At 43.7% G+C, this 26682-nt stretch overlaps 1 protein-coding gene across 5 annotated transcripts; it reads right to left on the reverse strand.

Annotated features, from left to right (window-relative positions):
- Nucleotides 1-3335: 3335 nt before the first annotated feature.
- Nucleotides 3336-25381, reverse strand: B3GNT2 (UDP-GlcNAc:betaGal beta-1,3-N-acetylglucosaminyltransferase 2). 5 transcript variants are annotated; one of them, XM_038176899.2, is made up of 2 exons: nucleotides 25113-25381; nucleotides 3336-5799 (listed from the first exon to the last, which is right to left on the reverse strand). In XM_038176899.2, the coding sequence occupies exon 2, from the start codon at nucleotides 5788-5790 to the stop codon at nucleotides 4597-4599; it is 1194 nt and encodes a 397-aa protein (XP_038032827.1). In that variant the 5' UTR covers nucleotides 5791-5799; nucleotides 25113-25381; the 3' UTR covers nucleotides 3336-4596. The 5 variants fall into 5 exon arrangements, with proteins under 5 accessions (XP_038032827.1, XP_005019166.1, XP_005019165.1 ...); XM_005019109.6 differs by lacking the exon at nucleotides 25113-25381 and adding an exon at nucleotides 24653-24816; XM_005019108.6 differs by lacking the exon at nucleotides 25113-25381 and adding an exon at nucleotides 23564-23721.
- Nucleotides 25382-26682: the final 1301 nt, after the last annotated feature.

The following is a 26682-nucleotide window of genomic DNA, read 5'->3' on the forward strand; positions in this document are numbered from 1 at the left end:
AAAACTCCGGTGAATCCAGTGAATTTCTTCTGCTGCTCAGTAAACCCTGGGGTTTTCAAAGGCAAACTAAAATAGGCCTGTAAATGTTTTGAAAGGGCTGCAGCAAACTCCCTGAGGTGCCGCATAGCCACCCCTCAGCAGAGTCATCACTACTTTGAGAAGACTGGGCCACTACAAACATGATATTGCTGTGATTAGACTTTTAACAAAGACCTGGTTTGAGCACAACAAAAGGAAAAAAAAAAAAGACTTGCTCAGTACTTCATCACACTTCATATTTGGAAATTTTGCTTGTGTCTTAGTTGATGGCACAGGGTTTATAATGCAACGTGCAGCAACAGGAAGACAAGACATTAAAGTGTTCCTGAAAGGTTAAAATCAGAGAGCATCTCTTTGCAACCCTGTCTTCATCTGCGCTCCCTTCTTGAGAACACTACTAGCAGATGTCTCTTTCTGCACAGCATGGGGCTTGTTGGCCAACACGGCTTCCAGAACTGAGCTTGTTTCGCTAAGTTAGCACTCCCACTCCTGTTCTCACCTCCATCCAGCAACCAACTGGGCAACGGCTTTAAGAAGTTTTGGGAAGAGTTTGAAGAGAATGTAAAGAATGATGCTTTGTGCTCCTGCCGGCTGACATTGCTCTTCTCAGGCCTTCTCCACGCATGGTCTGTGAAAGGGATGCATTAAGCAGCTCTCCCTGCCCCATTTGCTTGCTAAGTTGGTTTCGTGATTATTCTGTGAAAAGGAAACAGTTCAGCATAGGCATGAACTCATTAGGATTGGTGCCCTCAGGCAAACGCAGTTACACTGGAAATCTTATGCACATGAGACATAATGAGCTGGAAGGGAAGAGGCCGGGTCTCAGGGAGTAAACTGTTTACTGCAAGCTAGGTCAGCACAACAGCAGCAGGAGGTAAGAGCTGGAGCGCTCATTACCATGAAAAATAAGTAAATAAATAAATAAAATTACCTGCTTGAACCTATGGTGACGGATCCTTGCTGAATTGCATTCCTAACGCAACAGCTCTATTAAGTTCTGTTCTGCATTTCTCGTGTTCTTCAGCCAAAACTCTTTGCAAGTTTGGCTTTCAGCACTTCTAACCGTACACTGGAAAACAGAAAGGATTTTCAAGAATTCTCTTATCATCAATCCAGTCAGGTGCAACATTTCACTCAAGATTGCATAAAAATAATAAAAAAAATTATAATGGGGGTGCAGGGTGGAATCCAAGTGTAAGGGCAAAGATTCTCCCCAAGGTCCAAAGACCTGCAGAAAACTTATTTGGAAAAAAAAAAAGGGACTTGTACCTCTAGAAGATAAACACTGCAGTTCATGTATTAATTACAGCTCGCTCACCTTTCTCATCCAGAGGCCTGTTACAACCTCCTCCCGGCTGCATTGGGAAGTAAAGGCCTGAGCCCTCGCCCAAACAAGCTGCTGGATTCTAGTGGCTCATCCTGATGCAATGTCAGTTAATCACAGGAACAATTCATTTCCCCTGCTGTGTTCCAGTAAGAGACTTTATCAACATTTAACTATCTCTAAAAACCTCTCGTTTCAGTTTTCAAATACCACTATTCCAGTTATTATCATCGCAATCAAATTTCCTTGCACCTTTATATTAACAGACTTTCCTCCTAAGCTAAATAAAGATTAAAAAATAAAGGTATCTATCCCTATCTCTACACTTCCCAGATCTCTTCTCACTACCACCTATGACCCCACCAGAAATCATCAGTTTTCTTACCATTTTCTCAACTTTTAAGTTACTTCATAGGAAACTGGTACATATTTAAAAAAATTAATCCCGGCTCACTTTTCTTTTTGAAGTATGCTCCAAAACCTGGAGCATACTTCAAATGCTCCTCCCCCCCCAGATAACATCCAGCATCCTAACACTCTGCTTTTCAGTAACTTTCCATCTTCCATTCCCAGGTGTCCCTGAATCCCCCCCTTCCAGTGATACACCCTAGCAGACACCCCCTTTTCTTTTTGGTTGCAGCCCATTTCCTTATCTTTGTTCTTATTCCATTTACTCCAGACTTCAATTCTTTGCCAGGACAATTCCTTCCCCCATGGGAGCGGACTGGCAGCCCAAGAGGGTTGTGCAGGCATCAGCTTCTCCACGCCCAGGGTAAACAAGGGCAGTGAGCCCGGTTCCCTCCCCACTGTTTTTATTTACCTATTTGCTCACTGGGTCCACCCGCTCAGCCTTCTCCTGCCCTGCCTTTTCCCTTCCCGTGTCACTCAGGAGGCAGGCAGATGCCTTCTCTCAGTGCTTCCCTTGGCAAGTATTGCTCAGCCTGGTTTTTCTTCTTCTCAGTTGCGTCCTATGCAAGAGGGCTTTTTTATTCATCTCACAGTTATGGAACAGTATGAAGTAAACACTGTTGGCACCCCACAAATCCCACCCATTTTGCTAACAGGTTAGTATCACAGGTACACTCCACCCCATCTTACTCATTACATTCAACTCTCGGGCTCTTTTCCTGTCCCTTTCTTTTTGCAACCTGCTCTTTGATTCTTCCCTGGAATTCATCCCTAAATTTGTTGCTTACCCTCTTCTTCCTCTCTACAAATACTGCCCTCCTTTTCTTCTCTCCAGTCCACGAAGACTCTTATCCCAACTTGCATTCTCCATCACCTAACTCCTCTTTCCCTTGGCCCAACCTCCTGACAAAAATCACACTGGTATTTAGAAAGAAACTGAACTTACACGTACTTAGCACGGGTAGGAAGAGTAGGAATTAACACATGCACAGTAAAATCTGCAGCTTTCAGAAAGGTGCAATTCCTCAAGAGTGACAAGGAACCGGGGCCAAACCTCATGGCACAATACCAGAGCACGGTCCGTCTGTCTGTCCCGAGGTTGGCAGTGAATACCTACAGAAGGGAGAGGTGCAAGACCAGAAAAACTTACCCCTCAACCAGGCAACAGGAAAATCCCACATCAAGATACAGGAAGGAGCAGGAAAACACGTCAAGAAACCTGAAGAGCTACAGTTAGAGTTATTTTAAACAGAAACTACACTGTAAGCCATCTGAGGTACTCCTTGGCTCCTTTTATTAGAGGAATGGCATTGCCACATGCTCAAATTATTTTTTTACGTACCATTTTTCCTAGGGCTTCTGACGTTCCCTTACCCTTGCAAGAGCTGCCATCCCTTTCAGCATCCAACAAATCCATCGATAAGTGCAGCAACATTTTCTTGATAAAACCCAAGTGTTAAAGCTGCTGAATTAAGCCTCTTAACTCCCAAAATGTGTTACTGAATGCTGCAGAGTGTGATTGCACTAGGCCAACACTGCATCCCAAATGAAGCATCACAAGAAATATTTAAATCACATTTTATTTTTCAAATTCAAAAATAACAATTAGCTTTATTTAACATGTTACACATCTCACAGGTTTAAAATATCATGCTCTATTTAAATATCTGAGTGACAACACTATACAAATAAAATGTTACACAAAATATATTTAAGAAAATGTTTTGGTCTTCCATCTGAACAATAAATAGACAGGCACTTCTACATATACAAAGGAAGCAATCACTATTTAGAATAGCTCTTATAAGCAAGATGTGGAAATACAGAAGAAAATCTGAGCTTTGAGAACATGTTTAACTCTAGATGAGACATCATGCAACTTCAAAGTTTGTTTCAAAATCCAAACCTCTCAGGAACCGCACAATCCTAGACTCGCTACTGCTTTACAGGAGATCCAAACTGTGCTCTCACAAGCAATGTGCAATTTCAGTTATTTTTTATCAGATCAGCTACCTGATCACTTTTAGTGCCAAAACAGAAACCAAGGACTGACCAGTGTAGCTTTTCACATAAATACCGTGAGTTACAAGTCAGCTTTACCTTATGGGTAAAGCTCAGGGTGGGCAGCAGCTGCATTGTACCTACTGCCCAGCCCCAAACAAAATCTGTTCTGCCTTTCCCTTATATGTTCAGCTCTTTTATGGGGTGTTTGGAACCACAACACGCTCTTGCCATGTTAAAAAAAAGACAAAACACCAAAAAAAACACATCTAATAAAAGGGTAAATCCTTCAGACACAGGCACACTTTGCACAAAAGGAGAAAATACTGCTTGGGGTGCATAAAGACTGAAAACTGTAAGTTAAAAAATTAAGTCTCGTGTTTCATACTTAAAGCAAAACTACATTCCTCCAATTTGTGAGTTGTTAATTTACAGTGGTTTCCACACAGCCCTGCACAAACGCTACTCAAGAAAAAAAAAATTGTCTTCCACCATCACAATTAATGAAAGATGCTCCATAGTATGCAATCACTGCTTCCAATACAGGTACCGATCACTGACAGCAAGCCACATCTTTCAAGTCCTTTTTAAAATTTAGATAGATACTGAGACATAATGACCACCAGGACAGTGGAAAAAATCAGGACCAAGTCTTGGTGCCATCCCCTCCAATTTTAGTATTACTGTCACTTTCAAAATGTATAGGAAGGAATTTCCAGAGAAAATTTTAAAAGAACTGTTAAACAGAGCTTCAATGGTTCACCAAGAAAGTCAGACCCAAACTTGGAAAGTTATTTGTATTTAAGACACTTTTGCACATTACTTTAGCAATTTAAGTGTGGATCTTGCAAGCGTGTCCAGATCTTAATCATTTCTTGAGGTTTTCTACTATGCACTAACATTAAGTTTGTGTAGGAACATATGTTATTTCTGTATTTCTCTTCAATGTCAAATGTTTTGAAACCTTTGTGTTTTTCTGGAGCCAGCCCAAGCTTCTGAAGGCACATTCCAGTATAAACGTCATCAATAGGATAGAGGAGTACCTGGTCGGACGCATTATTCAGTCTTAATGCCAGATCACCAGAGTACAGAAACCCACCGCCTCCTGCGTACGGAGGATACGAACCTTCATAAACACTTTCTGGGATGTAGTACTTCAATTTCTTTTCCCTGTGAGGTCCAGCATCTTTGATCACATCACCTATGAATAAGTCTTTGGCTTTGTCCTTTGATAAGCTCTTCAAGTAATCCAGGATCTGATGGGTATTCACAAAAACATCGTCATCGCCCTTAAAAATAAACTGGACATCTGCGCAGCTGCTGCTGACCCACTTGAGAAACAGCACCTCTTTCAGAGTTAAATTGAAGAAAGTGTCTCTGTAGTTCCAGAGCAGAATGTCTTGGTGGGTTTCACTCTCGAATTTTATCATGTCTGAAAGGTCAGGAAAATTATCCTCTGGTGGGGTCTGCCCAAGGAGGAAGACCCTTTTGACTGTTATATCTCCTGATTCTATTTCCTTGCCCCAGGATTCCCTAATTGCTTGCCTTCTATCAAAGTGTGGTATAAGTGACTTAATAGCCAGCAGCAGGAAAGGTTTATGTTTGCACTTGTTTGGTTGATCCATTAGTAATGAGTAATTTCTACATCTCAAATAAAGCAGGAAGTCTTTGAATCTGTCTGGCAAGTTTGCAAAGTCACTAACCTCTGAAGTCACCCACGGGTCAGGCTCACAGGAACTGAGAACGCTCGCGTTAGAAATTAAGTTCTCTTCCACAGTCATATTGGAAAGCAAAGTCAGGATCGGGTTGTACAGCAGTTCGAGCTTCTGTTGCTGCTTGTTCCAATAAGCTTTGTGAGGAGTGTATTTCCTCCAGAATTTGCTGCGCGGTATAATAACACGGCCTTTTGCATTCTTCTCTTGGCTGCCGCTTTTGGAGACTTCCACAATGACATAGATAAAAATGTTTACCATCATCAGAATTCCCAGCAGCTTTAATCTTCTGCGTCCAACACTCATTTCTCATATCTGGAAAGAGAAATAACAGATTTCTAGCTTTCTTACTAACAAGTTCTTGATTTCATAAAAATGCAAGCCACTTTCAGATGAAGAACAAGCGAGGTGGCAGCCCGAAGACAGAGGTCACCTACACACAACAAAAGCAAAACCGAAACTTCATCTACCCCCAATACAAGCACACCTCCAGCTAGTCAGGGTTTGGGGTTACATAGGACAACAAAGTGCTGGTAGGAATGTAAAGCTTCCAGTTCCTACTTTAGGAATTTTACATGGCATTTTACAGTGTCTAGATTAGCAAGCACACTTTGATCCTCATTAAAGTCTCCTTGAATTTTTTGACTGTACAGTAATTAGAATCTGCGCCCTCAGCTTGGCAAAGGCAGGCAGAGAAGCTTTTTTTTTTTTGCAAGCAAGGTGAGCTTAAGGGTACAGAATGAATTGCAGTACAATAAGGTCAGTTATTTTTAAAATAAGCTCCAAGCTTTTATACTTGCAGTTTTATACCTTCCAACTACAGAATAGGCAGAGCTGAATTTTAAAGCAGACAGTTTGTTTTTAGCCATTTCACTTGGATGTTCCTTGGGACTGTGGCTGACAGAACTGACCAGCTGTATTGCTGCTATTCACTTCTCTGCAGGCAAAAGATAAGATGAATTTTGACTTTTTTCTTCAACTGGAAAAGCAAGTGAATGGCAGCAGGAAATGAAGTGCAATTATTTCTAGGAAAGAAAATCGACTGAAGAGAAATTAAAAAAGCAGAGGTTTCTGATATATGTAAGACCAGGAATAATAGCAAGTATTGTCACAAAAGCTATATGGAAACCCATCTCCATTTCTTACTGAGACCGCAAATGGATCAACCCCTCTCTCTTCCACATTGTCAGAACGAAAGGTGTACTGCGAAGCAACCATGTTCCTCTACAGTAACACTCATCCAGCTGTTTACCAGCCCAGAGGGCTACAGAGCCAATGTACAAACTACACAAAAACTCGACAAACCATTTTAAATTAGGATGTCAGACTAGAAAGTAACTCAGGATGAATAGGAGTTGGATTACATTTCAGATACATACGGAACCATTGAAGCAGTTTTCATTTGCCTGAAGTACAATTACAGCAAGACCAGAAAAAAAAAGCAATAAAGAACACAAGTCCAGTTATAAATGCTAGCTCAGAAGGCAGAGCACTAGCAGTCAGGAAGGTATACTTGATTAACAGTGCAAAGTGTGCTTCTCTTCACCTTTTACATATTTCCACATCACCAGAGACCTGGGCTATAGTGACCCTTGGTCTCTCCTGGTTTTAAGTCTTCTACTCCTCAGCAATCCAAGTACAACTTTTAGTTAGACAGCAGCAGGTAAATCAGTGATCCTTTTTTCTTCCACCACTGAATTGTCACTAAATCCAAAGGGAGAGTAGTACTGAATATTAAAAAAAAAAAAAAAGCAAAACCAAAAAACCCTCCTAGAAAGCAGGAACTGTCCAGAGAAAAATCCCTATTCTTCCTTCATTTGATTTCCTGTAGCATCTGCATATTGATCTTCAGATATTCTCTTGGGGGCTAACATTAACTACCTTCTTTAACGTCCTGCTCTCAGCCAGTTGTGAAGCCTGCAGTTCAAAGCTTAGTTTTCTTCCATACCTCGAAGACACAAACAAATGATGGCACTGACCATAAACACAAGCCAAACAGCTGAACAGTCAGAAAGCAGTGGCAGCCTCCACGAAAACCATCTACTGTGTATCTCCTCTTCCCATTCAGTACACACATACTGGAGAAGCAGCTGCCTGCATTTTGTACCACTCCATGCAGCTCAGCATCCCTATCAGTGCTCATTTACCTTGTCCTTAGGTGTTTCTATAGCACCCTCGCTAGAAAAACAAGTGACGCGGTACTTTACCTGTGATCCCTGTACTCCAGGGACACCAGGGTGAGAAGCTCCCCCAGAAATAGCAAACACACACAGGACTGTCAAGAGCTCAGTCAGAGCCCGATTTTCCAGAATATGTAGCGCTGTGCAGCTGATCTGGTCACAGCCCCCGGCTACTAAGCTCCGCGCGTTTGACACTTTTGCAATTCATCTTCTGGATGCTTGAGCTGACAGTGTTCAGAACACCACTTGCAGAGTATTTCAGCGACGTAATAAAACCTTTCACATCAACGTCTTCGGAGTAAGCATTCAGATTATGTAACTACAAGATCTTCTTTCATTTTCCTTCTTTCACTTGTAGCCCTGCAGCAAACAGGACGTGGATCCTACACAGAAAAGTCTCCCTTAGACAGACTTGGTTGTATGCTTCATCAGAAAAAACACCAGTCTAGCAAGATCAGCGTGGCTCCATCAAATAACGCACTGTAAGTGCTGCCAGCCCCGCGTGTCAGCGCACTTCCAGTATCAGTCTCATTTTGTAAAAGTTATCAAATAATGCTGATTAATATTTCTGAGAAGATAGGTAACATTCGGTATCGATACAAGAAAGACTTAAGTTACATAAGACTTGATCATCTCTCAACAATTTTGTGTAACAGCATTCTCTTCTGTAATTAAAAACTGTCTACACAAGGTTTTTAATCAATGCATTAAAGTAATATACATACTATGAACACTAAGCCAAGAATAAAGGCTACCCACAAAAAAGGGACTAAAAGTGCTTTGTTAAAAAGGTGATCTTCTAAAGAAAGAAAAACAACACCAAAGTGGGGTTGTGTTAGACACTTGCTCATACTGTCAGATTGACTTCTGATTTCTGTTCATTTTGTTGCTTTCAATTTAAGAACAACTATTTCTATAAAGATGGAATCTCAAAGTCCATCCTTTTTATCCAAAGTCCGCTAGCATTCGCCTCCATCATGACATCTCATGACATAAGTGATAAGGAACGGCCAGTAGACAATTTCATATCTAGGGAACGGGATTTATCACAAAGTTTTATTACAATCCTCATTGTAACGGGAGAGGTTTTTTTTTTATTGTATTGCTGTTGGTGCTTTTTATTTTTCAGCCCATGTCTCAAGGCAGTTCTCTGTTCCTCATCTGCTTTGCTGACGCTGCAGTGGCTGCCTGAAGTGGCAGCGCAGGGGAGGTGGTGTGCTCTGGGCAGCCTGCTAAGGAGCAGCATCGTGGAGCACAGGACAGCGCCCATTTCCGACTTCTGGCTTAGCGGCAGCCATCTGGACAGATCACAAGATATTTTCCTATTCCAGTAATAGCTTCTATCACCATTTGTATTACAAAATTTCCAGCTGCCTTTCCTTTGACTGATGAGAATGGGCGATCTGTTAGGGAAGCCAAAAAACTAGAAGGGATTCAGTTCATACTTAAATCCATCCAACAAAACTAATGTAAGAACTCATTGAAGAACCAAGATGAGCAGTACAAAGCAACACTACTTGAAAAATTCCTGCTGCTTGTTTAAAAAAAATAGGAAGCGCTACAGCACATTGCTCACTAACATAAAAAGTAAAATGAGCAAATATTACACATCACTAAAGCAAATCACAGTACAGAACTTCAGGAACAAAAGCCCTATAAAACCTTGTAAACCTTGTTCCACCTTTGGCTAGGAAGGTGAAAGCCGCCTACTTTCAAGGGTGATCTGAAACGTGGGTTTTCACTGTCTGCTTCCCACTTCTCAGCTACAGCGATCTGCAGACAGCTGCAGCAATCAGCTCAAGTTTGTACAACTCCCCACATTTCTGCTTATGCAACTTCCAGCAGCACAGCTGTGTGTCACTGCCACTGCACACAAAGTCCATTTGTTCACCGCCCTTAGAAAGCAACCATGTGACAAGAAAACGGGGTTAACGTTAACCATACTCGGGATGAAACAAGGGCCCGCTACAAAGTCAGTATTTGGGGAGATTTATTCTGCATAAATGGGGGGGGGGGGGAGGATTTGCCTTCTTCAGCTCTACTCTACTGCAGTCAAACTAAAGTACCAAGAGAAGGAAATTTGCAGAGCCACAAGGGAGCACTGGGATCAAGAGGTGGATGAAAAAGTGGAAGCTGGGAAGAAAGCAGCACCACTGCGGGACAGGCAGTGATCCACACACCCAGCAATTACACAAGATGCTCTTTCCTGGAGGCAAGCATTCTGACAAATGGGGTCACGATACCCCGTGACAGAAGGGCTAAGTCTGGAAGAAGCCACACTTAAGGTCAAAACAGGACTATCAAAGTGCACGCTACAGCCCCATGTGATTCATCAGTTTGACAGTCTCACACTGGACTTCAGATCCTACCGATGAGCTCTGATGAGCCCTCGCACAGCACCCTGTAATGACCTCATGCAGTTAGCATGTGGAACACATGACGAAGATGGTTTTAAACCCCGATAGCAAGACATTGCTATGCACAAAAACAAGCCAAGACCTCTGCTGAGGTTTAGCTGTAGGAAACAATAAAAGGCATGAGGAAAAGAGGCAGGTGTTGCCAAAACAATCGTCTCTAGGATAGAGACAACAAAGCCCAATGGGCTCAGAGGGTGCACTAACTGGTCCTAACTAACACACACCTGGGTGCAACCCTATATCATCCAAATTCTGAAGACTTGGAACACGCTTCCACATCCAGATATTGTCCTACTTCAAGGCAGGACAAGAAGGTGCTCTGTTGGGAACGCCATCGTAACCAAGGACATGGCCACATGAAACCAAAAAGCCAAGGGGAACATATTGACAGCTGATCCTAACAATTTTACCAGTGAAGCAAGCAACCATAAAAAGTTTTTGTCGGAAGTCAGACCAAGTGTGTACCTAACTTGGTTCATTCTGCATACACGCAACAAAACACCCACTGACTGTTAAAAATAACATGTAAGTGGCTAATCCTCTGGTAACTGAGATACCATACATCGGTTCCAGGAACACCACTTTCAGAATGAGTAGAACTTTCTTTCATTACAAGTTTCTTAGCAGCAACCCTTATATTGAAGAGCCGGATGTTCAAACACAAAATACTGACCCTGTTTGTTGATTATTAATGATGCTTAAGTTGCTGAGCAGTGCAGCCTCCGAAGATGCCCCACTGCTGTACGCTGAAGCTTCCTTGGCAGCTCTCTACAGACTGCATTGTCAGTCTCTGTACAGAAATGAGCACCCATCCCAAGCTCCCCCTTGCAATGATGTTAAGAGCATAATTGCACCAGGACATAGAAGAACAGGCATTCAGAAGGGAGCTACAGGAGTGAAAGCAATCCCATGCACCTTAATATCGACGGAGATGTGAAAGTTATCTTCTTGTTCTGAAGAAGCAAAGCACACAATAAATTATGCAAGTGGACAGACTGCTGGTTACTACTTCAATTTTAACCCCTAGAAGAAGTATTACTGTTCTTATTGAAAGCGGGCTCCATCATCTCTTTCAAATAAAGAGCTAAGTTTCATTAAACACACCACAATGCCAAATAACACCGCGCAGCAAGCAGCTCCAAGTCAGCAGGTAGGTTCACACAGCACAACCTTGAACCACGCAAGGACATTGGCTTGCTTTCAAGAGGCAACATAGTCTGTTGTGCAGTGATCTGCACTCAGCTCCACGACACAGCACAGGAATACCCACAAACTCTTCCAGCAAGATGAAGAAATGGCAGTATTCCTGTTTATTACCTGAGAAAGGAAAAGTTCCGGGGAGCATAAGACACCAGCCATTTTCAATGGAACATTGTAGTTCCATTTAAAAAAAATGTAGTAGTTTTTCTAGACATATTGAACATCAATTTCTTAACTCCAGGACCAGTTGTCTGCTATTAAAACATTCTTCCTTGATGCTTTTACTTACAAGTGATATTTATTGATCTCAAGTCTTGACATGAACGCTCAACAGCCACAGAAGCAAGCTGTGACTATCAGCGAGCCATCTCAACAGCAGTGTATCACCCAGGTTTGCAGCTCAGCAAACCACCCAAAGCAGAACCGCCTTAAATCAGCTTGAATATTTAGCACAGACAATTAACAACTCCCCCGGGAAAGGAAGCCCAGAACAGCAAGATATGGACTACCTCCGGCGGTGTCAACACCTTCCCACACTGCACAAGCATTCCTGCATTGGCAACGAGCTCCTAGATGAAATCAAACCTCGGCTCGCTCATGTTGACTCCAGAGAGAAAACCGATGTGCGTAACCTGCCTGCCTCTACCCTCACCTCTCGCAGCAGTTGCAGGCTGTGGATCCAGGCGCAGCTGAAGCAACCAAACCACCTGAAGCCTCCTTCAGATGGAGACTCCTTCCTCCTCCGTGTCTCCAAGAGCTCAGGCCCAATCCCTCCCTTGCAGCAGCTCCACCAGGCCCCTCGGTAGATGAGTTCACAGCACTAACCCTGCAGAAAATGAAGTGAAAGAAATAGCAGGTGTGCTTGCTAACTAAAATGGCTCACAGGAAGGTTTGATAAGCACCAGAGCAACTCAGTATGCTTTCACTGTAGAGGAAAAAAAAAGGGAGCAGAGAGATTCCCCCTCCTCTTTGGCAGGGATGACTGACAACTCACCAGTAATGCCTTGGTCCTGGATCTGTAATCCTTGCCGCCCTTTAGCGAGAGGCTAGCTAGCATCATATCAGCAACACTACGTGCCCTGGTGCAAGCAGCCGTATAATGCCAGTCTTGGAGCAGATCATGCAGAGACAGGGTAAAACATCTAATTTTTTCTTCTTTGAGTCTGACAGAAGCCATGACCTTTACCTGTAAATACCTGTATTATCTACCGAGGGCTGGAGTTTCGCTGTATTTCCTAAGTGGGCTGAGTAACTTGCATGCTTTATTTGACTGCCATACCCAAGCATTAAAAGTCCATTTGCTTACCGAGGCTGACAAAAGAGATTAATCCTTGCTACCTGCAGGCACTACACCTACCGCTCTACCGGTTCAGCATCAGGCTGTAAGGAATTTGGTAAAACAAAGCTGAAATTCAATTATCTAAACCCCCTCCATCTTTCTGAAAGCTCTTTGCAGAGATAAGCTGTAACTGGGGCTATGCAGACTTAGATCTCAACATGTGGCTTCATTTTGAAGCCTGATAGCCTTTGTAGTAGGTGTGCACACAGTAACTCCTCATAGTGCTAGCAACAGTGCACCCAATAGCAGCTCTGCTGCTCTGAAGATAATGATAATAAAACACTCCATTTAATTAAACACATCACGAGCTATGCACAGTCTCTCTACCCACTTGGGAGAGGCATCTGTCCTTTAATACCACGGTTCTACTCAGCGAGCCAAAAGCAGCCATGGAGTGACCAACAACAGCCTGAGAACATACAGAAGAGGTTAAGATCCCTGAACTGTTACACAAGAAATCTGCGCTCCGTCCAACTTTAAGAAGTTGAACACTATTTGTTTTTCTAACTACACACAATCGTATCACTTTTTCCTCTCAGAACTTCACACAGGCCCACTTTTACACAATGGTAATTAAGAACATCTTAAGAACTGGCACGTATTCAACAGATACCGGTATTCTGCTTCTGGAGAAGCACGCTGCAGGGGCTACTGCTGAGTAACACTCCATGTTTTGTGTTCTTCCAACGCCACAGTCAGTCTGAAGCTACGTTCCAGCTTGGGGAAGTGTGCTGGGTCTGGCTGGGATGGGCTGCTGCAAGGCAAGTTAACTCCAGCCCAGACAGACCCAGCAGAAGAAGTTACCAGAACACCACGTTACACATGAAGAGAAATTCACAGCAGTTGGTGTTACTTTCATCAATTGCAACACACTTTGAACCGTCTTTCAGCACGTTATTTAGTTTTTCGAGAAGGTCAGTCCTCCCACATTTCAGCACCAAGAGTCACCGGCACAACATGGGTATGGAATTTCACAATCCAAGTAACTAAAAAGGCCATGGAAGGATGTGCCTGTAATTTCCCTAAACACAGCTCGAGGCATGAAGAACTGTAAATAGTCTGAGTAAAAGCCAATCTAACTTCACATACTGCTTCCATTCTGCTCCCCGCTAGTTATCTTCAGCACAGTTCCCACATTTTCCTCAAAGAGAAAGGACACAACACATTAGGACAGTGAGGCATTTCTCTAGTAACACTCACCTGGTTTGCTGCAGCAAGGTACTCGAGTACTTTTTGAGCCAGGAACTGCACGCGAACCACATTTAATTGATGTTAGCGAAGCTAATCTTACTTTTTCTACTCTTTGAACCCATTTATATCTTCAACCTTTGTGAACTTTACTGGCAATTAATTCCTCAGTTCTTCATACAGCAAGAACTTGGAATGACTTGATTTTGAATTACCAGACAAACGGGGACTCTGTGCAAGTATATTAGCCAGAACATTTTCCATTATTCCCCCTATCCGCTCTATAGCTGGCGTGGCAAACATAAATTTTCATCTGCCTTCAGTTTCTTCTTTGCCAAGGTGAAAAGTTCTAGTCTTCTTCTTTCTAGCAATCTTTTGCACTGCTGTGTATTCTTGTCATTTTTCCTCCCTGCTTCTGCTAAGTCATTTTGGATATGGCAACAAAGAAAGCATTTACTGATTGAAGCTCACAAGTAAGACTTCACAAACACTTTTTAGAGCCATATCAATGGTGCTTAGTAAAGGCTCAAGCCAGATATTACAGGCAGCCTTCCTAAACACCATAAGGGAAGAGAATTACTTGGAAAAACAGCCACAACATAAAAAAAAAAAAAAAAAACTTTCCCACACACCTCAGAGCACATTCTCACTAGCTTAGGAAGCTTTTTAATTTATGACAGGTAGGGTGATGATGATCAAAGACTTCAGATTTTGTTATTTTTGCTTTCCAGGAAAGACATTGTCTTGTGACCTACATGAAGTTACATCATCTCAATTCAGTTTCTAGCACCCACAAGTTATTGGTATTTATTATTTATTTTAGCTGTCAGGTAAAAAGTTGAAGAGACCTGAAGCCTTAATATTAATAACCATACCCTATGATATGATGGAATGACATTCTGTACACAGAATCAGTTTAATCAGCTTTATGCTACACCTCAGATAATGTTAGTAAGGGAACTCCCTTCCTAGAAGGACTCTCCTTCCCTCTTTTCTGAGACAGACTGATGAAAACAAGGAGTAAAGTCTTCATGAACACAGAAATCCATCTGAAACTGCCAGGATTGTTAGGTGCTTGCCTGTTTTCTAATGAGGCATGCATTTTTGTGCTCCTCTGCTGCTCAGCTCACCCTCTGCCACAAAAGTGCTGCCTCCTTGTTAATCACTGCTTTCCACAGCGCTAACCCCCACGCTGCCAGCTCACAAAAGAACTTGACAGTAGCTATGACAATAAACTTGGACCCCCTCCAGCCCAACCACAGGGTTATCTTACCAGTTGCAAACCTAACTGGCACACTACCTTTTCGAGTCTGAAACTGGTTCAAAGAATTCAAGCTTCAGTTCCCTCATCCTTCGTTTAAAAAAAAAATAAATAAATAAATAAAAAAAAAAAATCTCCAAACCTCAAGCTTCAGAGCTACCCTAGGCATAAAGACAGCTCTTCACTGTCCCCCCTCTTCTGATATTGCTTTTAAATAAGACCTCTTATCTTCACAGGTAGTTTTCAGGAAGTTCTAAATTGCACGTCCTACAAAGAAACCTTCTCCTGCAGCAGCAGCAACACTGGAGGCTTCAGGAAATAACTGCACTGTTCATTCTCAATTCATTTGGCAGGTTACGTTTGCAATCACAGGGGAAAAAAGCTTGGATCCATCTTCTAAAAATAAGCTGAACAAACATATGTCTGCAAACAGATGGGTGAAAATCCCTCATTTCCAACTGACTTGCTAAAAAATGGGAAGAGAAATAAACTGTTGCAACTTCCCCACACAAAGATCTCACTCCATGTGGCAAGCATTTAATCCTGTATCCTACAGATATGCTTTTTTATTTTTTCCTTTAGTGGTTGATAAACTTAAGGAAGACAAACCAGTCTTGTACTATTCAGTCCAATGGTGATTTAACAAGCTTGGAAAGAAGCTTTTAGGATATTGTAATGTTGCACTCACAAGGTCCATTTTTTCAGGCATCCAAGCTAGGCCCACATACTTTCTGCAACAATTCAAACTTCAAATTCAAACCATCAGCCAAGGAAAAACTACAGCAAAAAGCAAATATCTTTCTGAGCTCTGACTGACTTTATTGGGCACTAATGCCACATTCTGTACTTGAACAGCTACCTTCCCCTTCGTTCTTATAGCAGTTACTGGATTATGAAGGTGACATTCCAAGAAGTCTCTCTGCATTATGTCTTGTATTGCATTTCCTGCGGTGGATCAAATGCAGCAATAAAGGAATAGCCTCTAACAGTACATAAAGTGGAAATTAACACCACTGTTAAATTTACAACTTCATAATTAAAATTATTTTATAAAATGTATGAAGGTTATTATACAACATGCAGATAAAAGCAAGAGAATCTAACTTTAAAGTTATGCTTTATAGAATTTTAAAAGCGCCAGTACATAAAACACATGGCATTTTCTCTAAAAACCATCTAGAATTGTTAATCACAGCCCAGTTTTGTGACCCTCAGCTTGTTTACAGAATTGATCATATAATTTGAACTACAGATTAGACAGAAGCTTTTTTCCCCACACAGGCTGATAGTGCCTCCAATCTAGCACCATGTACATACACGGAAAATGGCTTTATTACGTTAGCCTTGCCATTTTGTTCGTTTCAAGTATTCCACGCAGCTACTTGCCAAAAATGTGCAATGACGAGAGCAGGAAGGCACGAGGATGATAAAGTCATCACGTGCCCCATGAGTTCTGAAAGGAAAGAACAATGCAAGACTCCACTTGCAGCCCCTCAAACCTCATCCAAGTCACAACCACAAGCAAGCAGGGAGAGCGTGTCCCAACAAAGCACCTCTACCCCACAAGCCAGACAGGACCACGTTCCATCATCAGGTCTCACCCAGACAACAAACCACCCGAGCGAAGACTCAGTCTGCATGAGATAAGAGCGCCTGCATGCACGCTCTGTCACTGAATCGGGTCGTCATTGATGCCAATTCCCCCAGCAGCAGCTGAGACAGACCCTGCACCTGCCTCAGGGGATCTATGAGCACCACTAATACTGACGTGTCTCAGACTACCACTTCCTAAATTCAGCAGGTTTCTTCTCCACCAGGTCTCACTTCTCAAAGCCATCATCAGATAACACAGCATTTAAAGACCTAGCGTAACAGCTTTGAGCAAAGACAAAACTCAAGAAGTTAACTTGTCAGAAGTTGCTACCAAAAGGTGGGGAAATCCCTACTACATTACAATTTGTAAAAGCATAATGAGAATCCAAAACTCCTTACCATCCGACTCAACTGCTGTCCCAAGACTACCGGTGTCAGCTTCCGACTGCGGTAAAAAGACTGAACAGTTTTTTCATTACTGCTAAAGTCCTGTTACCAAAACCACAAAGTTTGAAGGACTAAGTTATACCGTAAGCATGTTTTCTGTCACCGTTCTGAGTAGCTCCAGCTGCTTCCTTCTAGCACCACAAGCAGGTCAGAAGTTACCAGGTGGTCAGCTTTCAGGTACACCACTCAAACAGCACCTAAAACAGAAGTTAACTTCATATTCCTGCTTAGAAGTATTGCAGCAACATCCACAAACTCTGGATCAAGTTTTCTTTGTAAGGTAGTTCAGGACTACAATGAAAACATTTAAAGTTTCTTGAAGGACAGTTTCTGTGAAATTCCTGTCTGACAGAATCCTTACAGGGATCCTTACACCACAAGATCTCCACTACCTCACTCTGAACACGTCCAACCCTGTATCAAAACCACCAGTCACAATACATTTAACTGTGAAGGGATCTACTTCTTACTCCTTTTTAAATTAGAAAGTCTATTACCAATAAAATCACTCAGAGAAGCCCCAACCAGTCAATATTTGAGAATATTACAGACATCCTTAAAAAAAAGGTCTGTTTTTAGTTTAAAGATGATATTTAAAGATCGCGTACCTGAACTCAGTGCAAGTTAAAATTGCGTTTAATGCAATCAAAATTAAATTCTTGAATCAGCTGAATGATCGATTCATACTTGAATTGATTCCAATGTCCCTGTAGGAGATGAAGGTACATGCAAGGAAAGCCTTCTGCTCATATTTAAGTCTTCTGTGAACTCAGACTCAGGCTTAGCTTATATTCCACTTTTTCTATTGGTATAAACTATTAGTTTGGGCATACAACAGGGATTAAAAAAAAAGCAATAAATCTCCACAGGTATACCACAGCTACGTAAGGCAATTAAACCTACAGCTGTGTCTCTAAATCAGTGCACTGGTGCATCGTGCCAGCGTTACCATTCCATACTAGCATATACAGCCACACTAGACACCTGCGCAGGTTTTCTTAACCATGCATCCAACGTACAGCGACAAAAAAGTGGGGAGGGAGTTGCTGTTCAGGAGTAAAAACAGTGGGGTTTTTATTAATTGACATTTCACACTGCCAGCCCTGGGGAAGGTCTCAATTTACTATGAAAATACTCAAGCTTAATACCTCAGTATTTGAGGGCCCACAGCAGGGAGAGCGACCTGTTTTTCCCAGGCCGGTACACAAAAATCACATGCCGTTATAAGGTCAGCTCAAGCTTTAGAGTTACGCCGTCGTGACGTTTGTTAGGAATAACCCAGAGCTGTCTGCTTCTGATTTATGAACTTCAGTTTTTAAAATACCTTTGAGTATTTTCATCTTGGATGAACAGTAAATCTTACAGAATCCAGAGAAGAGGTTAAACTGGATGGCAACAGAAGTACTTTTGAGAAGAAAATTATCATTTATCACTTCAATTTCAAGTGGGGTATAGTTCCATGGCAGTTTAAAGCAGTGTCAGTCAAGGCCGACATATGTCTGTTATTTATTCCTTCCACTATAAACTGCACGGTTCCATCCCACCTTCGCACAGAACTGTCTGGGGTTAGCCAGTTCCAGGAGCTGAAAAGGCCAACGAAGAACTTAGCAATAAAGCAGCAATCGCTTTTCAGCCAGACCCACTCACCACCGTGCCACATGCAGTAACAGCGCCAGAGAAGAGGGAAGACCCTCCCAGCCCACAGCCAATCCTATTTTTTTTTTTTTGTCTACATAAGCTTTCAGGGAACAGCACGTTGCTGCTGCAGTCTGCAGACCTTCACCAGCCAGGCAAGCACCAGCCCCAGCCCACCAGAAGCCGCCAGCCTTTGGGCTGGCTCCAGCACACCAGGGCCCGACAGGGCTTGAGTCTCTGGCACTTTTTGTAACGCCATCAGTTGGTTCGCTCTTCAGCTAGCACAGCCACCACTGCTTGTGCTGTGGTCTGGTATCTGTTAGGGGGGATAACTCGACTTGAGCAGCATCTTGCCATAATGGCTGGAAAGCTGTGGAAGGGGATAACAAGCCACCTTCTTCCCACAGTCAGCACAGGGATTGGTGCTGGTCCTGGTACGAGAGAACAAATGGGTAACGCAGTGCAAACCTGACTGCTGCTTTCAGTGAACAACTGAAAATAAAGTCTGTTGGACTAGCTGTTTTACTTCACACTTTTATGCTGTATTAGTAAAAAAAAATAAAAAATAGGTATTGCATCTACCCACTGAAGAGGCAAATAACAACCATAATATCCACAAACAAGCCAATTCATCTCGTCAATCTCCACTAGCTCTATCTTACAACCCATAATTAATGCTGCCTTAACCATATTCCAACAACCTTCACACCCGCATACACAGCGTTCGCTATTTAATCAACTAATAAACCCATCCCTTAAGCGCTGTATTTCAGGTCATCGAAAACCTTACTCCTACGTTATCTTCTTGCCAGTGTTAGACTGTCAGACACAAGCCACACTAATAAAAAAAAGCAAGAAAGCTATAAATGGCTACGTCATTTTCAGCTACTGCCCCCAGACCATTTCACTTCTCCTTAAGAGAAAGAGACTGTTTCAATTCACTTCCCACAAGTTGCTGCCTTTGTGGCCAGCAGCTGGGTGAGGGGACAGGCAGCAGTGACAATAAGCGCCCCAGCCACCTCAGGTCACATACCCCAGCCAAAGCAAACGCTATGCAGTTACTCAAACCAGTGTCAGTTCAAATCGAATTCATAATGCAAATATAATGGTCAGAATTTCTGGATCTGCCTCTCAATTTACAGTACTGAACTAAATTAATGTTAAAGAATGCAAATACATGGAAGGTTTTTTTTCTTTGCCTTTCTTTGGTTTAGGATTGAAGTGTAAATACCAGAAACACACACAAAAAAAAAAAAAGGTTTTAATCTTTCTGATTCATTCAACATTGAAAAAAAAAGAAAAAAACAGTGGAGTTGTGAAGTGGGGAAGTTTTCCTCCTTCACACTTGTAAAAGGAGAAATACTAATCTCATTCTAGCGTATCAAGTTTAAGGAAGAGGGAACAAAGTTTTCCCACACTTTTAGGCAGCTGAGGATGCATACAATACCTCAAGGCTTCTGCAAAAAGACCTTTAAGCAGGTTAAGCAATTAACTCCTGTTCTTTTAATTCCCACTGATACCAGTAGCAGGTAAGCACCTAACCTGATTAGAGGCTTCTAAATCCAAGCAGGAATTTCTTCTGTACCTGGTGCCTGCATACCAATACAAAACTATCCACTGCAGTTGAGAGCAGTTTGAGTAATCAACTTCAAGCTGTTTTGTAAGCCTTATTTTTACTCAAAAGCAAATCAACTGTTGGCGTTAATGTTCTCTATCCCAAGGACAGCCTTCCACAACCACTCTAACATTTAAATGTATGCCTAAAAAAAATCATCACCCAAGTAAGGTGAAACACCACTAAATCCGTGGGACAATCTGACATTCAGCAAGCTGTGCTCCTTAAAGCAGACCAAGAAATCCCAGCCTTTCCCAGATCTGCATAGCTCTCTGTATTACATTACGCATAACCCCGAAGACAAGCAAACAGAAAGGTTATTTCTCAACCCCACCGGTTCCTCAATTCAGTTCACCACACAGCAGCACAAACAGCTACGCCGGCACAACAACAGGAGCACTGCTCTTGCTGCCGCTATGCCTCCCAAAAACCATCGGCTGCCTCAGAAGCCTCACCTCCACCCGCGGCCAGGCCGGTCTCACGGCTTTCCTCCCCCAGACAGGGAAAGCTCATCCTCCCTGCGGCTGCGAGGCCGCCGAGCTGGCCCAGAGCAGCTGGAGAAGGATGCCATCAGCAGGAAACCCGGCAGACGCAGGCTGAGTGGCAGCCTGGGGCAGGAAGCCTTGGTGGGGTGCGTAGCTTTCGAATGCTCGTGCACATTTCCTACAAACCTGCACATCCTCTGGTGCTTCGTCACCAATGAGAGTTCATCTTCTATGGAAATAGATTGAAGTGAGTCATCCACCCCAAAAAATGCAGATTTCTTGCTCGTTTGATTTAGATAGCTGGCTTGTGATTTGTGTCATTTGTCAGTCTGCTCGCAGAATAACCCTTCTGTGAGCTTAACATGAAGCAGCTGTTAAATTTCAGAAGTTATTTACAAAGATGAACAAAACTAGCTCAAAGTTTATGTTTTTCAGCACTTGCTATTGTATCTGAAACAACAAAACTCTCTTAACCAACTGCTGATGAAATCAGTTCATCAATTCTCCCTTTAAAAATCTCAGCACCACACCCATCATACAGTGGGATTTGTTTCTTTACTTAAATGCTAATTGCCTCTCCTGAAACACCAATTCAATGACTCTCTCAGTTCATCGCAAGGCACAGTAATGGTCCAGTCTTTTCCTTCTGTTTTACATGACCTGCAGACTTGCTGAGGACTGCACACTCAGCTTTTACACCCAAAAACTCCCAATGAAATCAGTGAAAAAGAAATGCAGGATCAAGCTCAATGTGCCTGTCAGTTCTTCCTGTGTAAAAAGAAGAAAAACATGCTGCTGTCTGACCAGATCCGAGGTATCTGTTCTTCAGCTTTCACTTAGCAACGTGCTTGCTTTGTGCAAAAGTAATGGGAAGAGCCTGTGTTTTACTATTCCAACTTCATCTTCTCTTGGTTATTTTTGCTGTCTTTAAGCCCATAGGAATTGCACAACACAACTGTAAAGTTGCGGCGGACCGATAAAAACATCTAAAGATACACTCACGAGGTCACACCATTACATAACAGGCAGATTAAATTACTAATTTTTAACTGCACTCACAGCAACAAATTCTTCTGTCTGAAGCGCTTGTCTGAATATAGCCTACGACAGTAGAAACATCAAATACTAATCCCGTGCTCTCTCATGCTCAAAACCATAATGACCACACCTTCTTCCTAAATTAACTGTTAACATTTAACAGTGTTATTTCAGAAACAACTACTAGGAATTAAAATCAGATACATACCTGAAAAAAATGTTAAACTTGCAATCTGAAAAGCACCTGGGTATCTACTTGCTTCAAAATTAGTTACGCACTTCTACTATACAGCAAGAGAAAATGTGATAAATATACATACTAGGAAAAGATCTTCAACCAGCAACACAGAAGAGAAACAGTTCCAAGCTTTTGGAAGCTGATCAACTCTAGCAGCCTTCCAGAAATACGAAAAGGGAATTTGTTAAAAGCCTGATTTTATTCAAATACTTTTTTTTCCCCTCCCCATACTCCATGCTTGCTACGAAGACACAGTGATAAAACTAAATAAAAGAGATTATTAAAACCTCGTTGCCACAATGAGCATATTCCTGAATTTTGGGGATTTTTTTTTGGCCTATTCTTGGCAAGTTTTAGAAGTATACACTTCAAAAAGCTTTAAGTGTATGACAAATCTAGAAGAAGCCTACCAGGCTCTACCACTTAGAGCACAAACACTTCATCTGAAAAAAAAAAAAGATAAGAAACAAATGTGATTTTTCCAGCAGGAGACATGGCCAAATCCAGTGAAATACCGACCTGGAATGTCATTCCTTGATGCACTTCAACAGAGCTGCTCACGCACTTTCTACCAAGCCCCAGAAGCGTGTCAGCGAGCCCCACTACAAAACCAGCTGCACCAGGTGGCAGTAAAATGATAATTATTGAGGATCTAGGCCTTGGCAGTCAGAGCAGAGGAGCCTTTAAGTCAGAGCAATCCAGCCGTTTTCCCCCCATACACAGCATAACTTAGTCATGCAAAGAATGACATCTATTTGTCAGCATGGAATACAAAAACACCTTATCTGCTTCTCATTTTTCAAAGCCTTTTAGAGAAATCACTCTTTTGATACCAATGCACTGACTCCCTCAGCAGCATCTTCATTATCCCAAAGCATTTTTAAAAAAATTAGGAGGAGCCTGCAGGTAATAATAACCAAATTTTTGATTACCAGCGACATCCAGTTCATTAGGAACCATGTCTAGGGAGACTGGTGAGCTGTACCTATTACCAGACGGGGCACAAGAGGGTTAGCTAGCACTCCCAGTCACCAAATGCATGACCTTCAAAACAAGTTCCTTCAGCAGTGTTACCTTGCGGCTGTACCTCCTTTTCCTCCATGTTTCTCTTCTATTTATAGTACACAGGGACCAGAAACAAAAATCCAAGCAAAACCAGTTTTCACATGATAAAATTACTCAAAACAAGTTCTAATTATTGATCGCTTCATGCAATGTTTGTTGCCTCCTTCCATCGGAAGGACAACATTGCAGGGAGAAGAGCACACGCTCAGAGAGAGCAGCTAAAACTGGGTTTCCATTAAGCAAAGATTTTGATTCCAACCAGCGCTGTTATATTATCAAGTATTAAAAGATATAGAGGGGGTATTTCGTTACTTCACAAAGAGTCTGTTCTCTCTTCAAGTTGTGCACTGCCCCCAGAAAAACAACTGAAAACGATACCTGGGAAAGCTGAACTGGAAAAGCTGATGCTCTGTTTCGTTCCCTCCGCGCACCCGGCAATAATTCAGCGCTAATTCAGCTCCTCCGGTGGTTTCAACAGGCATTAGGCTGGGTCACTGAGGTGACGAGGTGGCTGGTCCCACACGCCAGCCCCTGGCTTTGTCACCTCAACGAAGCAGCGACCGACCGACGGCACCACGCACCTGCGTGTCATCTCCCCCCGCCCCACCCCACCCGCACACACCCCTCCGTGACAGCATCCAAACCTGACGCAAAAGCAGAACTGCAGGAACACGAAACCGTTTTAAGCAACTTGAAGAGAGAAGTAAAACCGAGCCTGTCCCTCGTTGAGACGGGAGGAATAATTAACCAGAAATTTCCTCAAAGGAGAACACTATAATCATGCTTCCTCTAAAACTTTCAGACTATATATTTGCATGGAATTTTATGCATGCATCCTTCCGCATCCCGAGTAAACTCTTCTGCGCCAGAAGTTTAAAAAAAAAAAAAAATAGTTGAATCATGTAAACTCTTGATTTGCGTAGTTAAACTAAACAGGACTGTTTAATAATCAACTCTTGACAGCACAGAGCATTTTGGGAGGTCAGACTAAAGCGTTACTCAAGTAACTTTCACCACAAATTTTTGCAGGATGACTAACGAATTGTGAGCTGCAGTTTGGCCACAATCGCAGTGAGTAACCTGAAGTCCCCTCCTGACAGGGTACAGTATGTCTCCGTAAGTTTCAAAGAACTAAAAGGCATCATCACATGAAGCAACAACATCCATTTTTCCCAGTCAACTCGAGCTAAAAACCCGGCATTTACCCTCTTTTCCCTATCCAGAGGGGTTGACCCCAAGCCCAAACGTTAGCGCTTCGAAATCCGCCACCTCCTCATCACCGGGGCCGCGACCAAAATGAAGCTTAATGATTAACCTCCTGGGGCACAGCCTGCCGCCGAGGTGTCCCCTACCCCCGAGGGGAGCTGCTGTGACCCCTCGTCCTCTCCTCCAAGCCCGGCAGGGACTGCAGCAGCAGCCGGCACTGCGGTAACTCAACGCCTCGGGTTTTTGTTTTTTTTTTTTCACCTCAAGGTTTCTTGCTGCGGGAGCTCCGGGCTTCAGCATTTCCTCTCCTAGACCGAAAGGAAGAGAAAAAGGCAAAGAGACGAGGCACGGACGGTGCCCGGAGCCTGCCGCGCTGCTCCGACCTCACCCATGCCAGGAGGCTGCTGCAACATGTGCCCGTGTGTGTGTGGGGGGGGGGGGGGGGGGAGGGTAGGAGAGGAGCCGTCGCGGCCGCGTGCTTTAACCCCACCCTCAGCGCCTGCCACCTCCCCCAAGGAAAAAAATAAAATAAAATAAATAAAAATTAAAATTAAAATTAAAAAAAAAAAATCCTAAATACATACACACGGCTCCATCCGCCCTCCCCTCCACACACACACACACCGTCAGCCTCCACACAAACAAGCACGGAGGCGGGGAGGTGAACGCCAAATATATATATAAATATTATTTTTTTTTAATTTTGTTTCCTCGCACCCACCTCGCCCGGCTGCTGCCGCGGGGCTCCGCCGGGGCTGCGCCTGCCGCCACCTCCACCACCACCATTGCTTCCCCCGGCTCCCCCGCAGGCTGGGCTCCCGCCGCCGGCTCGAGAGGGGCCGGGAACGGGAGAAAAAAGAGGTGAAAAAAACAAAAAAAAAAAAGCCCCGAAAAGCGAATTTTAAAGGGGGGGGGGGGGGGTGCTTGGGGGCTCTGAGGCAGAGCCGCGCGTTCCCGCCCGTCCGCGGCGCGCGCCGCGCACCAACCGTCGCCGCGCGAGCCCCCTCACGCGCCCCGCCCCTCCCCTCACTAAGCCCCGCCCCCCAGGCCGGCGCCGCAGCTGATTGGTCGAGGAGGGCGAGGGGCGCGCCGCGGGGCCAGGGAGGGGGGGACCGTGGGGGGGGGGTGCTGAGCCCACTCCTCTCCCCCCCCCCCCCTCCCGTCCTGGTTGGTTTTGTGGTTGGCGGAGCTCAGCGCCCGCCGCTGCTGTGCGGGCGGGTAGGGGGAGGAGGGCTGGCGGCGCCCCCTCGTTGGGTCCTTTCCGAGCCTCCCTGCTCTGCCGCTCGCCCCGACTGCCCCTCGGCTTGCAGGGGGCTCGGCAGCCCCCTTCAGGGAAGATTCATCCCCTCGCCATCCCTCACGGAGCCGCCCAGCACAGCCGCACAGTCCCGCCGCCATGGCGCCCGCCCGCCTCGTTCTCCACCCCCCCCCCGACGCCATGATCCCCCTCGACGCCTTTCTGATAAACAATTATAATAATAAAAAAGAAATGAGACGGGAAAATCAATGTCCCCCGGTGCCCCCAAACCATAAAGACATCAGCCCTGTAAGCACAGGAGGGAGGTGCCGCCAGCTCCCCCCGCCGCAGGTCGGTGCCCACCCCAGGCACCATTTTGAGGTGACCACGTTTCTGCCTCACAAAGGCAGGTTTCACCTCCCCCCCCTCCTTCATACAGCAATAAAAACCCCTTTTCTGAGGTAGAAACCTACTCTTCTGAGGTAGAAACCTACTCTGAAGACTTTCTCTGAGCGGCTGCCTCTACACTTGAAGGCTGCTGATTCTGGCTTCAAAACATCGTTGTGACAATATTTATTCCTTCTTTCTTTTTTCCACACAGCATCAAGCAGAAAACAACAACCCCCCCCTGACCACGCTGGAAAGTGCTGTCACACATCACATTTTTCAATAGGTTTCTCCTTTTTTTTAAAACAAGAAGGCAGTTGGCTCAGTTTTAGGTGATGGTCCACAAAGCTTCTGTCAGATTTCAGGTGGAGGAAGAAAGGGGACGATTTAGGTTATCAGTGCTTGCCTCAGTAATGAAGGTTCTGAGTGTTTCAAATTTTGGAAATTTGCCCTGTAGAGCTGATACTAATCATGCATGACTCACTCACTCATTAGTAACCCTCTTTTTCTGTTGTTGCTTGCTTACTTGCAAAGTTGATGAGACTACAAATCCTAGCCGAGCAGCCCTATTTAAACAGACTCGAGAAATCTCTGAGACCCAGGATGCTCACTGAAATAAAACATTAAAATGTACGCTGTTACAACAAGGAGCACAGTCTTCAGTCTC

The sequence above is a fragment of the Anas platyrhynchos genome, chromosome 3, assembly GCF_047663525.1.
Source record: "Anas platyrhynchos isolate ZD024472 breed Pekin duck chromosome 3, IASCAAS_PekinDuck_T2T, whole genome shotgun sequence".
NCBI lineage: Eukaryota > Metazoa > Chordata > Aves > Anseriformes > Anatidae > Anas > Anas platyrhynchos.

What these genes read in the sequence shown, in the direction of transcription:
- B3GNT2 (XM_038176899.2), bottom strand. Translation starts at nt 5,790, where the DNA reads ATGAGTGTTGGACGCAGAAGATTAAAGCTGCTGGGAATTCTGATGATG.